Source organism: Haliotis rufescens, unplaced genomic scaffold (genome assembly GCF_023055435.1).
Source record: "Haliotis rufescens isolate VD_foot unplaced genomic scaffold, xgHalRufe1.0.p SCAF_80, whole genome shotgun sequence".
In the NCBI taxonomy this organism is placed as follows: Eukaryota; Metazoa; Mollusca; class Gastropoda; order Lepetellida; family Haliotidae; genus Haliotis; species Haliotis rufescens.
The window spans coordinates 585,610-604,356 of NW_025964373.1; the positions used below are offsets into that span (position 1 = coordinate 585,610).

General features: G+C 43.5%; 1 protein-coding gene across 47 annotated transcripts in view; it reads left to right on the top strand.

Moving 5' to 3' along the window:
- Positions 1 to 402: 402 nt before the first annotated feature.
- The window catches only part of LOC124137436 (titin-like), a 228,112-nt gene continuing 209,767 nt past the window's right edge, over positions 403 to 18,747 (top strand). For 39 of the 47 annotated variants that reach the window (XM_048390025.1, XM_048390026.1, XM_048390059.1 and 36 more), the window contains exons 1-2: positions 404 to 653; positions 8,965 to 8,991. In XM_048390025.1, the coding sequence (XP_048245982.1) occupies positions 603 to 653; positions 8,965 to 8,991 (78 nt within the window). In that variant the 5' untranslated portion in view covers positions 404 to 602. Of the gene's footprint in view, positions 654 to 8,964; positions 8,992 to 18,747 lie in introns of all 47 variants that reach the window. The other 8 variants (XM_048390072.1, XM_048390073.1, XM_048390074.1 and 5 more) reach the window with 3 other exon arrangements.

Sequence of the window (18,747 nt, forward strand, 5' to 3'; positions counted from 1 at the left end):
AATGTAAAAGTAAGCAAAATAGCATTGCATCTGGAATGGAAAATGTACCTAAGTTATTACGGAACACATTAACTGGACTAGAGTGTGTATGAAATATTGCAGAAAATAAGCACAGGATGTGTGAAAGAATGCACCAACGGTTAATGCACATGTATAACCAGTCTCACACCACCCAATGGAGCGATCTCAGCAAATGTGATCTTCATCGTGACCACGTTGTTTCGCGTGAATAAATTGTCAGTTTCCTGTCCTTCCATTCTGAATTGTTCAATTGAGTTGCCCCGCGCCCCCATACAAGTTCCGTTACGTTTGATGTCGGGAAGCGAGCACACATCAGTCCCTTTTGACAGGCTTTCACGACTGAGGGAATTCCCTTCGGCAGGTTCTCCCCCCTCGCTAGCCAATGGGATCGTCCGTACTATCTGCTCTACTACCGCCATTTACGTTACAGAGGCCTAGCTGCCGTGAGCTTAGCTGAAAGTCAGCACTGTCTGGGCCGCAAAAAGGACCTTTACTCTTACCGAAGCCTTGTGTGGATTTCGATTTCGATTAGGACAAAGTTTTGTCCGAGTTGATGACTGAATTGCACCGCCAAATCAGCAATGACGACTTTAGCGCCGGAGGTGGGAACTGATGGCACTCTCGAAGGGGAGGTAGGTGAATCGGAAACAATTTTGATTTTTTTTTCTCTCAAAATGTAGAGCTTGTTAAGAATTACAGCAAGCACGTTCATATGCACGTTTTATTAAGAGGTGTGAAAATTGCAAACAACTTTTCACGATTGTCTTTCGCGGATATGTTTGTCAAGAGCCGGTTGAAAACATGGCGCCCGCACACCTTGAGGGCTGACAGTCACTGAAGCATGTCCGTGTATGCTTGTGTTCAGTTATGTCATGCAGGTGATCCGTCTGGAGGTAGTGCACAGTTCAGGTGTGGGTGTGTTGGCCCAATATACATGTCGTATACACTCTACAAGTAATAAGTTGAACAGTTGACAATCGCATAGTCAGCCCTTTGAAGTTTGCCGACTGGGGCAAATGAAATTGACAACAAAGGGGTGTGCACTCGGACAGGTGCGCCAGGTGTTGATCGCCCGCTCAAAATACTGATTCAAAGTGCATCGATATGCATGATCGAATAATAGCGTTTCAAATATGACGTTTGGATATATGCCACTTTCATAAGATTATATTTATAAATATTAGAATAAAATGCAGTTAACTTGTGAATTATGATCTGAAATGAGTGGCCTTTAAACATGTGTTATTGGTATCAGGTATCTGAACAGGTTATCGATTTTTTTACACTAATTGTCATATATATTACCATGAATTATCTCTTATAGGGGATTACTCTAAGGTTTATTTATTTGTAGTAGGTTCATACAAAAACTGATTTCAAGATTAATACACATTTGGAGAAATATACTGTGTGTTTGGTATTGACAGCTACATTAGATGACTCATAATGGTATCCAAAATATTAATTTGAAATAAAAATGTGTCACAGAACTGAAATAGCCTCAATAATTTTAAAATAATTTCACATAAAAATAGCACCTGTTGCACCTCGGCTGCTGATGAGTTTGCAGTGCCTACATTCAGCATCTCCACTTTGCATGATGTGGTTAAACCACATTGCCTGGTATATCTATACATTATTCACTGGTTGTATTGAATGTACACAGAATCAATTGTCCCTGGATGTATGTACTAAATGTACCCAGCATGAACAGATGTGGCTTGATGGCCGTGCTGCCTAGCTAGTCATATAGGTCAGATGTCGTACATTTTGAAATCCACATGAAACCCACATGAAATGGCCAACACAGGATATGCTGACAGCTCAGGATGTCGTCCTGTCTTTTGATGTTATCTGTTGATGAGGATGTATTATTTAGATGTATTTTACAAATACCAGACATTTTTAAAATCTGTCTCGGTCTAGGGAAATGAATTTTGGTCCCGTTGTAAAAACAACAACAATGAATGGTAATTCACTACCAACTGAAAACCCTTATAAGGTACAATAGGTTGTACCTTTACAACAGTGAGGCACTCGTCAGTTACAGGTCAGTCTCTACAGTTGGCTATTTATGCCTCTACTGGAAGCTATCACAGTGACATAATAAACAAACCATGGAGTGAAATGTGAAACTGACACACGTTAATCTTTCAGTTCAAAGTTTGACATGTGGGTCTAAAATTGACATTAGAGAAATATTTGCTTTATCAATCTGGACGTACATGAGTCATGTGAGAGTGACTCTGGAGCAGCATGATTCATAGGGGCTCTGCCTGCTGCAGCTGATGGATGACTGGCCATTGATTACATCACATTGGAGCTGGCAAAATGCATTCAGAATTCATGCATCCTGGAATTCATTGAAATATTTGTGGGATAATTATTCAATAGACATTTTTTCACGTGTTGATTCTTGATTGTAATTTCTATCATGTTATCATTCACAAATATCCTTATGCCTCCATTTCAACCTTGTGACAATATGGGCAGTGATGATAGGTTATGTGTATATATATTAATAATATTAATTGAAGTGAGTTGTTTGTTGAACGAATGTATCTAGAATTGTGCTGCTCACTATGAATTGCTGCACACAGGACACATTTCTGCGGTGTACGTTATCAAAGTCCTTGTGGGGTGATGTACAAGCTACTGTTTCTAATTAATGCCGACTGATCGTCCTCAGTGCTTCTTCAAAACATCCTTAACCATTAAGAAAGTCGAGGCCAATCAGCTCTGAAACATAGGCATAGCTCTTTCTCATCAATGCTGAAATTAAATAATTGATAGTAACTGAAATTCTTTCTGTGCAATTATAATCTGTCAGAACAGACCTTAAACCTTCCCACATGTTGCAAGGTAAAGTATGATCTAAATTATCCAGAAAATTACAGCTAATGATTTTCGGCAATGAAAACACCCTAGACCAGCCTTGTTGCACAACGCCGAGACCTGGTCTGACTCAAGATACCTGTTTCATGAGCTGGCCCTAAGCTGGTACAACAGATGGAGTGCTGTAGCTGGTATGGGAGCAATCTGTGTTTACAGGGCATCAGAACCATGGCCAGATTATCCATATCTGATAGCCAGTGTAAACTTACAGCTAGAGTTGATGATCTCTTCATGGGAAGGCCACCCTTCCATCCACTCCCAGGGGTAAACTGTTTTGAACTATTTCCCTATCTTGTAGGTGCCATTAATGCCCCAATAAAAATCCAAGCATCCCCTCCCAGCTGTGTATCCCAAAGGTGACTTGCAGGATATGTTTTAGATCACCATCGCTATTAACATAAAAACACAGTTTGACATCCCACACAGATGGATAAGGCTGTTTTCATCTCTTCCTCTCCCACTTTACAGCTTGTTCCTTGGGTGACAGAATTTCCCCTTTCTTATTTCATCGTTCAGACATTCCAGTTTAAGGATTCCAGTCAAAGCTTTAGCTTGAAAGGTGTAGGAGTCTCCATCAAAATGTCCCTGAATGCACTACACCAGAAGTTGTTATCCATGCTTTCTTATTTACAGCCAAAGAGACCTTTCTTAGCACTAATGGTACAACTTTCATATACAGTTAATACTGCTTCAAATAAGTTAAGGACCACCTCATTGTTTCATATTACTGTAGTTAAAATGAATAATTGGGTGGTCCTTAACTTTTTCTGAGTAGTATATTTTCGGGTCCTTAGATACAATACAAACTTTTCTGTTACCAAAGCCTGAAGATCCTGAGGGCCACTTATCTTCTGATAATCTCCTTCGATACATTTGTGTTGATTCTTTGGGAAACACAGTATTTATCACATTTGACAAGAATTTAAAGACATTTAGGAGAAATTATGGTGCTGTAATTCCGGATGATTCAATATTGATCCTTCCCATGACAACGTTGCGAGGGCTTCACATTATCATCTTGAGTCATACCCAGGACCATACAAATATGACTATATCATGTGCTGCAGTTTGATCATCAAATTCTGCACCATGCATTAAAACATTAAGAGCCTTACCAAGCCTACATTAAGGGCCATGTTTGTTTCTGGCCCAATAGCTGGTGTTTCCCCTCGTGATTGGCAGCAGCGATGTACAAGACTTGATGGGTGGGCACCAGAGGATTCTCCATTAACGTGTCAGGTTTATTGGATGAGAACTGGTCAATTTATTAATGTCCTTTTCACTTATGAAAGCTAGTGTTGTATTTATTGGTACCATTCGGGGCCAATTTAACTGTTCCTCTGACTTCTACTTGAATCTTCTCCAGTGACAGTGTTCATTAGTGCTCATTTCAAGGAGTTCATTGCGTGCCCGTGGTGATGAAGTGATGTAGACCTCCGTGGCTAAGTTCATCTAGCTCATGGGTGGTCGGGTAGCCTAGTGGTTAAAGCGTTCTCTCGTCACGCCGAAGACCCGGGTTCGATTCCCGACATGGGTACAATGTGTGAAGCCCATTTCTGGTGTCCCCCGCCGTGATATTGCTTGAATATTGCTAAAAGCGGCGTAAAACCATACTCACTCACTCACTCACTCATCTAGCTCACGATTCACTTTGAAGTAGTCTTTGCATTTGTTTGTGTTAATTGTTAAATATTACTTCATTTGTCCTAAAAAAATGTCCACTAGGGGCTGTAACCGGTGGGTAAATTTCAGTGTTTTGTTTCGGTATTGAATCGACATTAACACTTCCTGTACTAAACTGTCACCAGCCGGATTAGACTCCGCCACTTGTCCGAGGTGGCAGAAACATGTGAAACTCATGTTTTTACCCAAAATGTAGTACTTGACATAAACCGCTAGTCCAGAAATAGCTGTGTACTAGTTAGATATGTCCAATGTATTTACACATGAACAGCTGTAAATATATCCCATGAGAGCACTTATAGAAAATGGAATATTAAAAGGAAACAACCCGTTTTCATGTTTATCAGTTTATAATAAGTCATGAAACTGACATTTGAAATTGATAGACTTGAAATTTGCTGTTTAGCCCCAGTAAGTGATGCATTCCTAGTGTACGTGTAGATTCAGGCCGTCACTCAATGAATCCTGATGATCCCCTAGCCTTTGCATCATCTGTCATTGGTGTAGTGGGTGGGAGAACCTAATAGTACATAGCTGAGACTATAAATACCTGTTTTAAAATATAGGCTGAGGTCGTTGTGTTTCTTAGCTCCACCCACTGCTGGTGATGTTAACTTATATGGCTTCAGGGACTTGCTGTCCTTGCAAAGATTAATCCTAACTGATAGCCCGAGACTTGCAAGCTGGCAAGTGTACCTGCGCTGACTGTGGACAAAGTGGATTAGTGTAATAGGATTAGGATGAAATGTACATGATGGATGGTTGAATTGCAGGTTAGAATGAGTCATGATGACCTGTTTCACTTGTCCTTGAAACCCTCTACCTGTGAATGCCTGTGTATGATTTAAGTATGATAAACTACATAATGATGAATATGATATTGACAATTATTATATTATACATTTATATACCCCAGGTATCCAGGCACAAGTAGCTGCTCAAATGTGGTTTTATTTGTTCCCTGAACCAGTGGATCTGTTTGCATTCCAGTTATCATTCTCAACTCCCTGGGGAGTATACAATCCAAGCTGCCTATGGGTGTCTGTTTTTTTTTACACCCACCTCACATATTGGGTACCCATTCCCTGCTGGGTGAGGGCGGGTCGGGTAGCCTAGTGGTTAAAGCGTTCGCTCGTCACGCCGAAGACCCGGGTTCGATTCCCGACATGGGTACAATGTGTGAAGCCCATTTCTGGTGTCCCCCGCCGTGATATTGCTGGAATATTGCTAAAAGCGGCGTAAAACCATATTCACTCACTCACTCCTTGCTGGGTGAACAGAGGCACATTAGAACTAACTCACTTGCCCAGGGTGACACCACACGTTTAGACACTTGTGTTTCGTGTGTATGTACGTATTTGTGTTTCCACCATCCGGTCATCTACCATCAGACAAGTGGGTTCTCTTGAGTGCACAGGGTGGATGTACTGTATGCTGGGGGTTGTGACAACACTGTCAAGACCTGTTAGCATGGTTGGCCCCAAGGCTGAATAAAAACCCGGGCACTTGCGGGATACAATCTTTGCACCTGGCACTTGCTCGCCTACCTACTCCGCTTTCACCTCTAATGTTAATAATAATGATAATAATTTAACAATACCAGTTTTTTTAAATAATAAAAAAGCTTGGAGCAAATCAATTGATTATTATGATAATGGAAAAAGTTTAAGACTATGCTAAAGTTCCAGTACCTAATGGTTGCACAGCTCTGCATGTGACATAATGAGTAAATGTAAGTAAGAACTTAAAAGTATAACAATGAAAACAAACTGTACATGTGTAAAAACAGTTTTACAATAGCAAACAAGCATTTTCCTGTGTTTACACCTTTGACAACACAATTGGTTTGGTTGGCAAATATACATGGAGTCCATTTTGAATATGCTTTCAGGTAAATTGGATGGTGTTCTAAAACTGTCAATAATTCACCATCACTCCTGCAATAGATTATGCAAATAATCCAACACACGGTATGAACATGTCATTAATGTATGGCAAAGACAGGTTATCCTTGTGCTACTTGCTGGGAAACCATTGATTGAAATGTGAATTATTGACGAGCATCACCCCACATTAAGTACATAACCTTTCCATGCCGGTTGAGAGTAAAACTCATCAAAGGGAAATATTCCCATGTGATAACACGAAATATTGGCTGACAGCCAGAAATGAAAAGAATCACAATGTATAGGGCTTTGTTTTAACACCTCCTGTTTTACAAGGTGCAATACTGGCCCTTTTGAGATTATGGTGAGAAGCAAGGTTTTAGTCACTCATTATGATAAGTGCTACTTGTGAGTGTTTGCTCAGTGACTGGGTCTGAGAGGGAGGAGAATGTAGGCTTTAGGAGTTGCTTGGGTGTCTTTCATAGGACAAACAGAAATATGCATTAATGCATTGGATCCAATAATCAATTTCAGATCCAGTTATTAAGATCATGATGTGTTTTTCAGTTATTTATTTTTTGCTGATAATGTGAACAGGTAAAATTACCTGTTGATAGATAACGCCTTGTAATGTGAAAAGGTAGAAATTACCTGTTGATAGAAAGCACCTGATAATGTGAACAGTAAAAATTACCTGTTGATACAGAACACCTGATAATGTGAACAGTTAAAATTACCGTTTGATGAGAAACACCTGATTATGTAAACAGTTAAAATTACCTGTTGATAGAGAACACCTGATAATGTGAACAGTTAAAATTACCTGTTGATAGAAAACACCTGATTATGTGAACAGGCAGAAATTACCTGTTGATAGAAAACACCTGATTATGTGAACAGGCAGAAATTACCTGTTGATAGAAAACACCTGGTGATTTGAACAGGCAGAAATTACCTGTTGATAGAAAACACCTGGTGATTTGAACAGGCAGAAATTACCTGTTGATTGAAAACACCTGGTGATTTGAACAGGCAGAAATTACCTGTTGATAGAAAACACCTGGTGATTTGAACAGATAAAATTACCTGTTGATAGATAACGCCTTGTAATGTGAAAAGGTAGAAATTACCTGTTGATAGAAAGCACCTGATAATGTGAACAAATGTAGAATCACCAAAGATATTGTGTTTCTCCACATTGTTTATTGTGTTTGAGAAAATGCATCGCAAGCTGGCTCACAGCAAGTCACGGGGAAGACCTGCACTAACAGAGCAAGATGCTTATGTAGAAACAGGCCTACATTTCACTGCCACCATTAACTGAAACAGAAAGTAGCCGAGTCCACGAAATGTCATGACAACAGTAAATGTCGTAAGGAAGAGAATTTATGGATGTCAACTTCTTTATCATGAGAAAAACGTTTCAGAGGATTTACCTACTCCTTCATCAGGTGAAGGAATAAGTATATACTCCAAAACGTTAATAAAGTCTCAACGTTCTCAATGATAGTATGAACACAGTTGATATGATATTTCCCTGTTTGATGTTAGTGTGTAGATTTGATCTGGGTGAAATGTCACTGACCTATAGTAGATTAGTCTTGTTCATGTAGGGACAGCCTAGATACATGGAACATTAATGTTGGACATCCAGCTATATGTAAGGGAGGTAACTGCAGGGGGGCAGTTATATACCTACCTCATGATGTACCTGTCAGTGTCACCTACTTTGTTAGTTGTGGTCAGTGGTAATGGTCGCTTTGGTCATTGATCAAGTGTGGGAGGTCAGCATGGGTCAGCTGACAGTAAACCGCGCCAGATAATGAGAGTGATTTGTAGCCTTGTCAATGTACTGGTTACAATATCAGTCTATACTAGAGGAAGCTTGTGTTCTAGACTGGTAAATAATGCAAGATTCAGCTCTTGTACAGGGTGTGACATGGCACGCCGAGGCCAGTCTGCAGCAATGTGTGTCAGTCTATGATAGATAAATTTGTACCAAATCAAATTGTCTCTGACACCTTTTCTTGTTTATCAGACCGACCGTGTTGCTCGTAATATTAATTCCTGGATTGTCTGATCCAGACTTGATTATTTACAGGATAAGAGTTTTGTGTTTGTTTTTCAAACATTGTAGTTTATATTTGAAAATGCATTTTCCATATACCCCGATATGAGGATTCCTTGAATGCAACATGAAAACCTTCAGCTAAATCCTTGCATGTAAACAATGTATGCATTCAGCCAGTCATCTGTTATAAATCTTATGCAGGAAAGCTAGTATTTCCTACTTTGCATATACATATGTGTGTAATTTAACCATGATGATATAGGATATGGACAATCTAGTCTCTTGTCTATGCACTATTCTACATGCTATGTGTTAACATTTTTTATACCATGTCTACACAGCAAGTGTTGTGGTGGTGAATGTTGTTTTGTCAGTTGTTGATGTCACATGTTGTTCTTGTCTTCGCAGAAAAAAAGAGTTTCCTTTGATTTTGGGGTAAGCTGAGTTGAAGTGAAGAGTGATCTCCCTTTATTTGCAAAGTTTTGTTAATTACCGTGAAGCTGCAACTGCCTTAATATAAATGTTATTAACTTTAATTTAATTTTGCAATAAATTTGAAAACAAACTAAAATGACATATACCTAATGATGAACGATTCTACCTTCAGAGCTTTTATGAACATGCTATAGAGCAGTCAGTTTACTTGTATTTATATTAAGGCAGTGTAGTTAACAGTTTTTTACCTTTAAGTTGCCTTGCCTTTGTTAGACAGGAATGGTTAAGTGAATTTTTACTTATTATAAAATTCAACGATTTGTTGTTTCCCATTATGCCAGATATCAGACAACAACATTACCTTAATGAAACAAACTGTCCTCATTCAACCTGTTGATTGACAGGGGGTGGGGTAATTAGCATGAAATATGCACGCTGTGTGTCTTGGCCCTGGACGTGTTGGATGTTAACAGAGATCACACATTTCCGTGATTGTTTGGCAACAGGTTGTGTAAAAACACTTGTGTGTAAAAAGATGGGAGGAGCCAGCTGGGTGTGGCAGGAGAGGCAAGAGGGTGAAGACAATTCAGGCCTAGGGTGGGTTGGGTGAGAGGGGCGTGTCAGGGGTAGTGGAGCCAAGCAGAGGGCGTGTCAGGGGGTAGTGGAGCCAGGCAGAGGGGCGTGTCAGGGGGTAGTGGAGCCAGGCAGAGGGGCGTGTCAGGGGGTAGTGGAGCCAGGCGGAGGAGCATGTCAGGGGGTAGTGGAGCAAGGCTTAGGAGCGTGTCAGGGGAAGTGGAGCGAGGCAGAGGGGCGTGTCAGGGGGTAGTCGAGCCAGGCGGAGGGGCGTGTCAGGGGGTAGTGGAGCCAGGCGGAGGGGCGTGTCAGGGGGTAGTGGAGCCAGGCGGAAGGGCGTGTCAGGGGGTAGTGGAGCCAGGCGGAGGGGCGTGTCAGGGGGTAGTGGAGCCAGGCGGAGGAGCTTGTCAGGAAGTGGAGTAGAGACCGGAGCCGGGGTGTATGGGGCCAAGAAGCACAGTAGATGATCAAGGGTTAAAGCAGTGAGAGCAGGCAGCACTGCAGTACAAATGGGGCTGAAAGTTTAGCACTTAGATGGGTTAATGTATTAATCTTGGGTATTTTAGAACGGTCATTCAAAGTAGAACTTGTATGGGGTATTTCTGCCAACATGACTGCTGAGGAATTCCCATTGCTTCTTCATGTCTACATCTCATTGTTAAATCTAGGATTTGACCACGATAACAGTTCTAATATTTTGGCTTGTCAAATGTTTTTAGCTAAATCATTTCAATGTTTGTGTGGTTTATATAGTCAGCCTTGTTGTGTTAAAGCATGAATAGTGCATGTTTGCATTTAGTTGGTAATCGCTGAAGTAGAGGGTCAGCTGTCTGATCATTGGGTCATGCTGACCTGACCAAGCTGCTGATGTGCCTCGCAGCCTCCCTCCCATCTCATATTGATTAACACTGAAATATGGTGACATTTTACAGGGAAAACTCCTCCAAATGTATCTGCTCTGACATTTGCTTTCGTTAATTATGTATGAAAAGGTAATGTTGGAATGGTCTTTTCAATGCTTGTGGATTAAATGTCACAATTGTCATATGAAAAGCAGCACCACTTTCATATTACACTTGGCTACATTGGTATATTACATCGCCATGGCAACTGTTCAGATTGCAATTAAATGTACAAAATGTCCTTTGCATATATCTCCTTTCATTCATGAGTGTAGATAAATGAAATAACGAAGAGTTCCAGATTGAGGCTTTACATGTATGTCTATGCACTTATCTACTGATTTTAGTTTATTTACACCGGTTCCCATAGCAACACGAAGAATTACCAACTTGGCATGAAAATACTGATGTGAAAGCCTACATGGGAAATATGTCTGATCAGTAGTTGATCATAATAATTCCTAAATATTGCTGACATTGCAGGTGAAAATAACCTATCTTAAATGTTGCTGACGTTGCAGGTGAAAATGACCTATTTTAAATGTTGCTGACATTGCAGGTGAAACTACCTATCTTAAATGATGCTGACGTTGCAGGTGAAAATGACCTATCTTAAATGTTGCTGACGTTGCAGGTGAAAATGACCTATTTTAAATGTTGCTGACGTTGCACGTGAAAATGACCTATCACAAATGTTGCTGATGTTGCAGTTAATAAAAATATACAACTCAAAAGAAGTTAAAGAATACCAGGTTCTTTCATGCTGCTGTAGTTTGTCTAACTAGGGTCACTATGGTAACATTACAGCATCACATGATCTGTAACTACTTTTAAGTAGTACATTGCTAAAATATTGCAGTCATTGAAAGTGATCAGGATTGTATTTGAACTTACGACTACTCATAAAAAGTGTTGACAGAAGGTGCATTGTGGGAAGTTTCAATTTGAAGGTGTGCCTCGCACTGCCTTCAGGTAATACATAAATCACACTTACCATGCCTAAGTCCAACAAAGTCCATTGTTTGCGACCAAATCACAACCAGTTGGTATGTTACGCTAGTGAATAGTCTCATCTGTGGTAGACTTTATATTCTATATTTCACTGTAGTATATATATGGTGGACTGTATATTCTATATTTCACAGTGGTATATATAAGGTGGACTGTATGTTCTATATTTCACAGTGGTATATATACAGTGGACTGTATATTCTATATTTCACAGTGGTATATATAAGGTGGACTGTATGTTCTATGTTTCACAGTGGTATATATAAGGTGGACTGTATATTCTATATTTCACAGTGGTATATATACAGTGGACTGTATATTCTATATTTCACAGTGGTATATATAAGGTGGACTGTATATTCTCTATTTCACAGTGGTATATATATGGTGGACAACCCACATGAAGAAGAGCTGTTTATACAATGGCAAGAAAGCTTATTGTATGAGGCAATATTTCAGCTCCGGATGTATTATAGCTCTGAGTGTGTCTAACATTTCCAAATGTGTTTGAGGCTGCACATTGCAGTGTAATGATGTGTGCACTGAAATAGACACACCGCATTGAAAGGAATAGAAAAAGCAAACTACGAGCGTGACAATTTAAGTTGTATGATATTTTTTTACTTGTGAATAGCCTGTAGTATGTGCTGCCTTACTTTGCATAAATATTTATGGGATCTTTCTATGGGCTAGGTTCAAGGCTGTGGAATACAAAGCAGATCTCATGCTTTCACACAACTTATCTTTGAGATGTACTTAATGGTGGAGGTTTGACTACTTCAGGGTGCTAGGAGACATTAGAACAGACAACGTTTCATTAGCTACGTGAGCATCTTTTTAAAGATTAAAAAATCACTTACTTTTTTCTATGTTTACATCTTAACAGGGAACGTTTGCGGTTGCTGATAATAAGCCTGTAAAGAATGTTTTATGAAATTATACAGAAATACCCCAAAGGTAAACAATAGAGGTGCTCAAGTCCTGGTTGGGGACTAAAGTTTGGCTACAAGTGCTGGTGACACTGGTTGCCTTGACACCAGTCCCTGACCACAGGGATCTATTCATGTGGGAAATGTTTGCAGAACAGGTACCTCCATCACCTGGCCCAGGTACACTGGCAAGGTGAGGTTGTTGCAACAGCTGGCTGCTGGGGAGATAGGCTGGAGTTATTCCACACATTCTTCCTGCGTGTAGTGACATTCTGTTACTGATGCTGCACGTGTCCTCCTCTTGTCAGGAAGTGGCTGGGAATTTACAGCATCCTGTTGTGACACTGCACATGATTCTTATGAAATTTCCTTTTTTTATATTAAAATGGTCAGAAAATGTTTTGGCTCCACTCCCGCCTGCCACACCCCGTACCCTACCTGGCTCTACTCCCTCCTGCCACACCCACTACCCTACCTGACTCTACTCCCTCCTGCCACACCCACTACCCTACCTGACTCTACTCCCTCCTGCCACACCTCCTACCCTACCTGACTCTACTCCCTCCTGCCACACCTCCTACCCTACCTGGCTCTACTCCCTCCTGCCACACCCACTACCCTACCTGGCTCTACTCCCTCCTGCCACACCCCCTACCCTACCTGGCTCTACTCCCTCCTGCCACACCCCCTACCCTACCTGGCTCTACTCCCCCCTGCCACACCCCCTACCCTACCTGGCTCTACTCCCTCCTGCCACACCCCCTACCCTACCTGGCTCCACTCCTTCCTGCCACACCTCCTACCCTACCTGGCTCTACTCCCTCCTGCCACACCCCCTACCCTACCTGGCTCCACTCCTTCCTGCCACACCCCCTACCCTACCTGGCTCCACTCCTTCCTGCCACACCTCCTACCCTACCTGGCTCCACTCCCTCCTGCCACACCCCCTACCCTACCTGGCTCTACTCCCTCCTGCCACACCCCCTACCCTACCTGGCTCTACTCCCTCCTGCCACACCCCCTACCCTACCTGGCTCCACTCCCTCCTGCCACACCCCCTACCCTACCTGGCTCTACTCCTTCCTGCCACACCCCCTACCCTACCTGGCTCCACTCCCTCCTGCCACACCCCCTACCCTACCTGGCTCTACTCCCTCCTGCCACACCCCCTACCCTACCTGGCTCCACTCCTTCCTGCCACACCCCCTACCCTACCTGACTCCACTCCCTCCTGCCACACCCCCTACCCTACCTGGCTCCACTCCTTCCTGCCACACCTCCTACCCTACCTGGCTCCACTCCTTCCTGCCACACCCCCTACCCTACCTGGCTCTACTCCCTCCTGCCACACCTCCTACCCTACCTGGCTCCACTCCCGCCTGCCACACCTCCTACCCTACCTGGCTCCACTCCTTCCTGCCACACCTCCTACCCTACCTGGCTCCACTCCTTCATGCCACACCTCCTACCCTACCTGGCTCCACTCCTTCCTGCCACACCTCCTACCCTACCTCCTACCATAGCTCCTACCATACCTGGCTCTACTCCCTCCTGCCACACCTCCTACCCTACCTCCTACCATAGCTCCTACCCTACCTGACTCTACTCCCCCCTGCCACACCCACTACCCTAACTGGCTCCACCCCTTCCTGCCACACCTCCTACCCTACCTGGCTCCACTCCCTCCTGCCACACCTCCTACCATACCTGGCGCCACTCGCTCCTGCCACACCCCCTACTCTACCTGACTCCCTCTTGCCACACCCCCTACCTAGCTTGATGATGATGATGATGATGATGATCTGTGCTCTTTTCATCAGTCCACTATAGGAATTTTAACCTTGTTGAAAAAGTTGTCACAGAGTTTGCTAAGAATCAGATGGTGCTGATTCAGAAGTTATTTTTCTCGTTTGACCCACTTCTTCTACATCAAGGAACCTCCCTTGACATCTGTTTCTCGTAAACACCAGGGTGGTGTTGGATAAATACATATAACTTACATCTATTATGTCATGAACAAAATAAAAATCAACACCAGCTACTGACATTGTGCTAACAGATACAAAATTGCCATGTACCCAGGTGAAAGTAACTTGGGACCACTCCCACCCTGTTTTCCTGTTAGTGAGAGGAACAGTTCCCCCCTCCCTGTCCCCCGTCCCTGTTCCCCCTCTCAGCTCCCCCTCCCTGTTCCCCCTCCCAGTACCCCCTCTCAGCTCCCCCTCCCTGTTCCCCCTCCCAGTACCCCCTCTCAGCTCCCCCTCCCTGTTCCCCCTCCCAGTACCCCCTCTCAGCTCCCCCTCTCAGCTCCCCCTCTCAGCTCCCCCTCCCTGTTCCCCCTCCCAGTACCCCCTCTCAGCTCCCCCTCTCTGTTCCCCCTCCCAGGTCCCCCCTCTCAGCTCCCCCTCTCAGCTCCCCCTCCCTGTTTCCCCTCCCAGTACCCCCTCCCAGTACCCCCTCCCAGTACCCCTCCCAGTACCCTCTCTCAGCTCCCCCTCCCAGTTCCCCCTCCCAGTACCCTCTCTCAGCTCCCCCTCCCTGTTCCCCCTCCCAGTTCCCCCTCCCAGTACCCTCTCTCAGCTCCCCCTCCCAGTTCCCCCTCCCAGTACCCCCTCCCAGTACCCTCTCTCAGCTCCCCCTCTCAGCTCCCCCTCCCTGTTCCCCCTCCCAGTACCCTCTCTCAGCTCCCCCTCCCAGTTCCCCCTCCCAGTACCCTCTCTCAGCTCCCCCTCCCAGTTCCCCCTCCCAGTACCCTCTCTCAGCTCCCCCTCCCAGTTCCCCCTCCCAGTACCCTCTCTCAGCTCCCCCTCTCAGCTCCCCCTCCCTGTTCCCCCTCCCAGTACCCTCTCTCAGCTCCCCCTCCCAGTTCCCCCTCCCAGTACCCTCTCTCAGCTCCCCCTCTCAGCTCCCCCTCCCTGTTCCCCCTCCCAGTACCCCTCTCAGCTCCCCCTCCCTGTTCCCCCTCCCTGTTCCCCCTTCCAGTACCCCCTCTCAGCTCCCCCTCTCAGCTCCCCCTCCCTGTTCCCCCTCCCAGTTCCCCCTCTCAGCTCTCCCTCTCTGTTCCCCCTCCCTGTTCCCCCTCCCAGTACCCCCTCTCAGCTCCCCCTCCCTGTTCCCCCTCCCAGTACCCCCTCTCAGCTCCCCCTCCCTCTTCCCCCTCCCAGTTCCCCCTCTCAGCTCCCCCTCTCTGTTCCCCCTCTCAGCTCCCCCTCTCAGCTCCCCCTCCCTGTTCCCCCTCCCAGTTCCCCTCCAAGTTCCCTCCCAGTTCCCCTCCCTCTTCCCCCTCCCAGTTCCCCTCCCTCTTCCCCCTCCAAGTCCCCCTCCCTCTTCCCCCAGTGTGAGCCATGGTGTAATGGTCAGTAGTTTATGGGAAGATTTAGGGCTGCCTGTTGTACCTCTCTGTAGGAACTTTGGTACTTGTCACTGTCATTGTCCCCGTCTTAAAGGTGTTTATTTACTTTGTTGCCACAAATCATGTATGACGAACAGTCCAGGGTAGTTGAGGAGGTACTGGATTGTACTTGTTTATTTGTGATGCTTCTAGTAGCCTTGTAAGACGATATCAGTGTGTTTTTCCTGTTAAGTTAATTGTCATCCAATGTTTTAGAGTTATATATTGTTGGAGCAATGTGCACATCATAAATTTTAAGTTTTTCAAATGCTTTGTATGTTGTTAACACGTCACACACCATTTACTAGTCTAGACTATTGCTTAGTCTGGAGAAACTATATAATTTTGATAGAAACATGCAACTCCATGTAAACTGAAAAGGAGCCACACTGAGATGGAAACCTGTGGAAAATCTAGACTTCCTTCATTTAGGGCTTTAGCATAACTGTAAAGGCTGGCAGGAAGGGAAAATAATCATGATAATGTTGCTTAGAGATTGTGAGACAGAAAAATTCCAGCCTTATGACATCCGTCTTTGAATGCTTATGTTCTTTACAAATAACATACCTTAAGACTTAAAAATCAGGTTATACATCTTTGGTATCTAATTCACAATAATATTTAAAGGGACGAGGAAGTCAGTGGGAGCTTGTAGAGTATGTGGTGTTCCTTAATCTCACGTAATGTCTCCAGGCTCAATGTCCCCAGGATACAGAATACATTCTTCGTGTTCCCTCGGGTGATGTTGCTTAATGTTACCATAACGAACATAAGAGGTCCCCCACTTGTACAATGTGTTAATGTGCCTTCAGGCGTGACAGCTGTCGCCACATTCAGGTCAGTGATGCATGTGAATAGCTGTAATATTGCTGATTCAGCGTTAAGTAACTGGGCCAATCAACCAATGATGAAGGACTTGTGAGGGTCGTAGTATTGAATTTACAATTTTATCCAATACAGCCCATGCAAGTCTATAATGTTTGGCAAGTCTAGATTACTGCAGTGTCATGAAAAGAGTCCCTGGGCTCCTTTTTATTTTATTTTTATTAAGATAATTTAACACCTGTAACATATGTTGATTTCAGAGACTAGATGTTAGTCTAGTATTAGTGTTAATTTATGGAATATTGCCTTTGTAACTGGAGCGACACCAAAATCTGTTTGCAAGCCTATCTGATAGGTCTGACCAGAGGCAGATTCATTGGCAGCCTCTAAATAATATATATTTCCATTTTCATTAAGTTTGATGGGTTGATGTCAGTAACCATGGTAACTGATAGCTGCAGCAACACATGTTTCATTATAATCATCCACATTTTGAAACATGGTCTTGGTATCTGGTGTAAATATATGTCAGTCAAATATTTGTATGAGTGAAAAAGACAGCAGGTGTTTGTCAGTGTCTGTATCACAGGCAGGTGCATCCCCAGGAGGTCACAGTACATTGTTACTGCACCTACAGGGGCGGTGGCGTAGCCTAGTGGTTAATGTGTTCACTTGTCACGCCCAAGGCCCGGGTTCGATTCCCAACATGGGTCTAATGTGTGAAGTCCATTTCTGGTGTCCCCTGCCGTCATATTGCTGGAATATTGCTAAAAGTGGTGTAGAACAATCCTAATTTCAGCCGAGGTAATCTAGACTTGCCAAATCATTCTAGACTTGAGTTTGACTCCTTCTGTTAATTATTCTCTGGAGTCTGGGAGACAGACTACAGGTTTTTCAGTTGGATTGATTGGTGGTTGGGTAATAATTTCAACATTTCCACTTTCCTTCCTTCACTCACTTCCACTCCTATGATGGGGGAGTCACCAAACTGCTAAGCGTCTAAGACCAGCGTCAACATGGACCTTATTGTACATCAAAGTGACATTCAGTGTTGTAACGGAAATGCTGTTCAAAGTGGTGTTAAAAAAGCATTCTCACCCTATTCCACTCATCTATCCATATCTTTTATTTAATCCTTCACACTCATGTAATCATTCACCCACCCATTCACTCACGATAACATCTTTCACTCACCCACCTGTCTCCGACTGGGGTGATACACCAACTGTTTGATCCGATATGTATCACGATACTTTGTTCACGATCCGATACGTATCACGATACTTTGTTCGCGATCCGATACGTATCACGATACTTGCATGTGCTCTTATCTGTGTTGTGTAAAGCCATCTGTTTCTTAGACAGGATGGCCAAATACCTGGCAGGCTGACGATTTACAATTTGCCACGTTAAGTATGGCATAATGGATAAAATATTTACATTTTCACTGCAAATTTTCACAACTATTTAGTGTTTGGTGTAACAGTTAATATTACAGAAAACATTTAAAGTATGTATCAATATTTTCTATGAAACTGTGATCGGTACTTATACACGTATCAAGAAGTAAAAAAATCGCAAACCATTGATGCACCCTCTCAATCTCCCCCCTCCCTCCCTCCATTGATGTGCTCTTCAGTGTAAGAACTGTACAAGCTCTCCAGTGCCAGGATAGGAAAGGCTGAGATTGGCTTGTGTCAGGAGGAAGACCTGGGGTGTAGAATTCCCAGGGTCGACATATAAACAATCTTTCGTACAGCCAATTAGCAAATTACGTTTGCTGGACAGATTTAGATTATCAACTTCGCACTTCTTCCAGGATCCCCATGGGGATAATTCCTCGTAATATAAATGTTTTGCTTTTGTGTCCACAGTTGCAAATTGATTGGCAGCACGTGCTTGATCGTTTTTGTCCTGTCGGGTATTCATGGTATTTGAAGGTATTTGTCAGGTGCTTTAACAAATTGGTTATAACAGTGTCTGTCTCTCTCCTCTCAGTCGATTGATAGACATATTGATTTTATGAGGCAGTCTGCTTCATTATGATGGCAGTGGGACAGCCTAGTTGTTAAAGCATTCGCTTGCCACACTTAAGGCCCAGATCGATTCCCGACATGGGTATAAT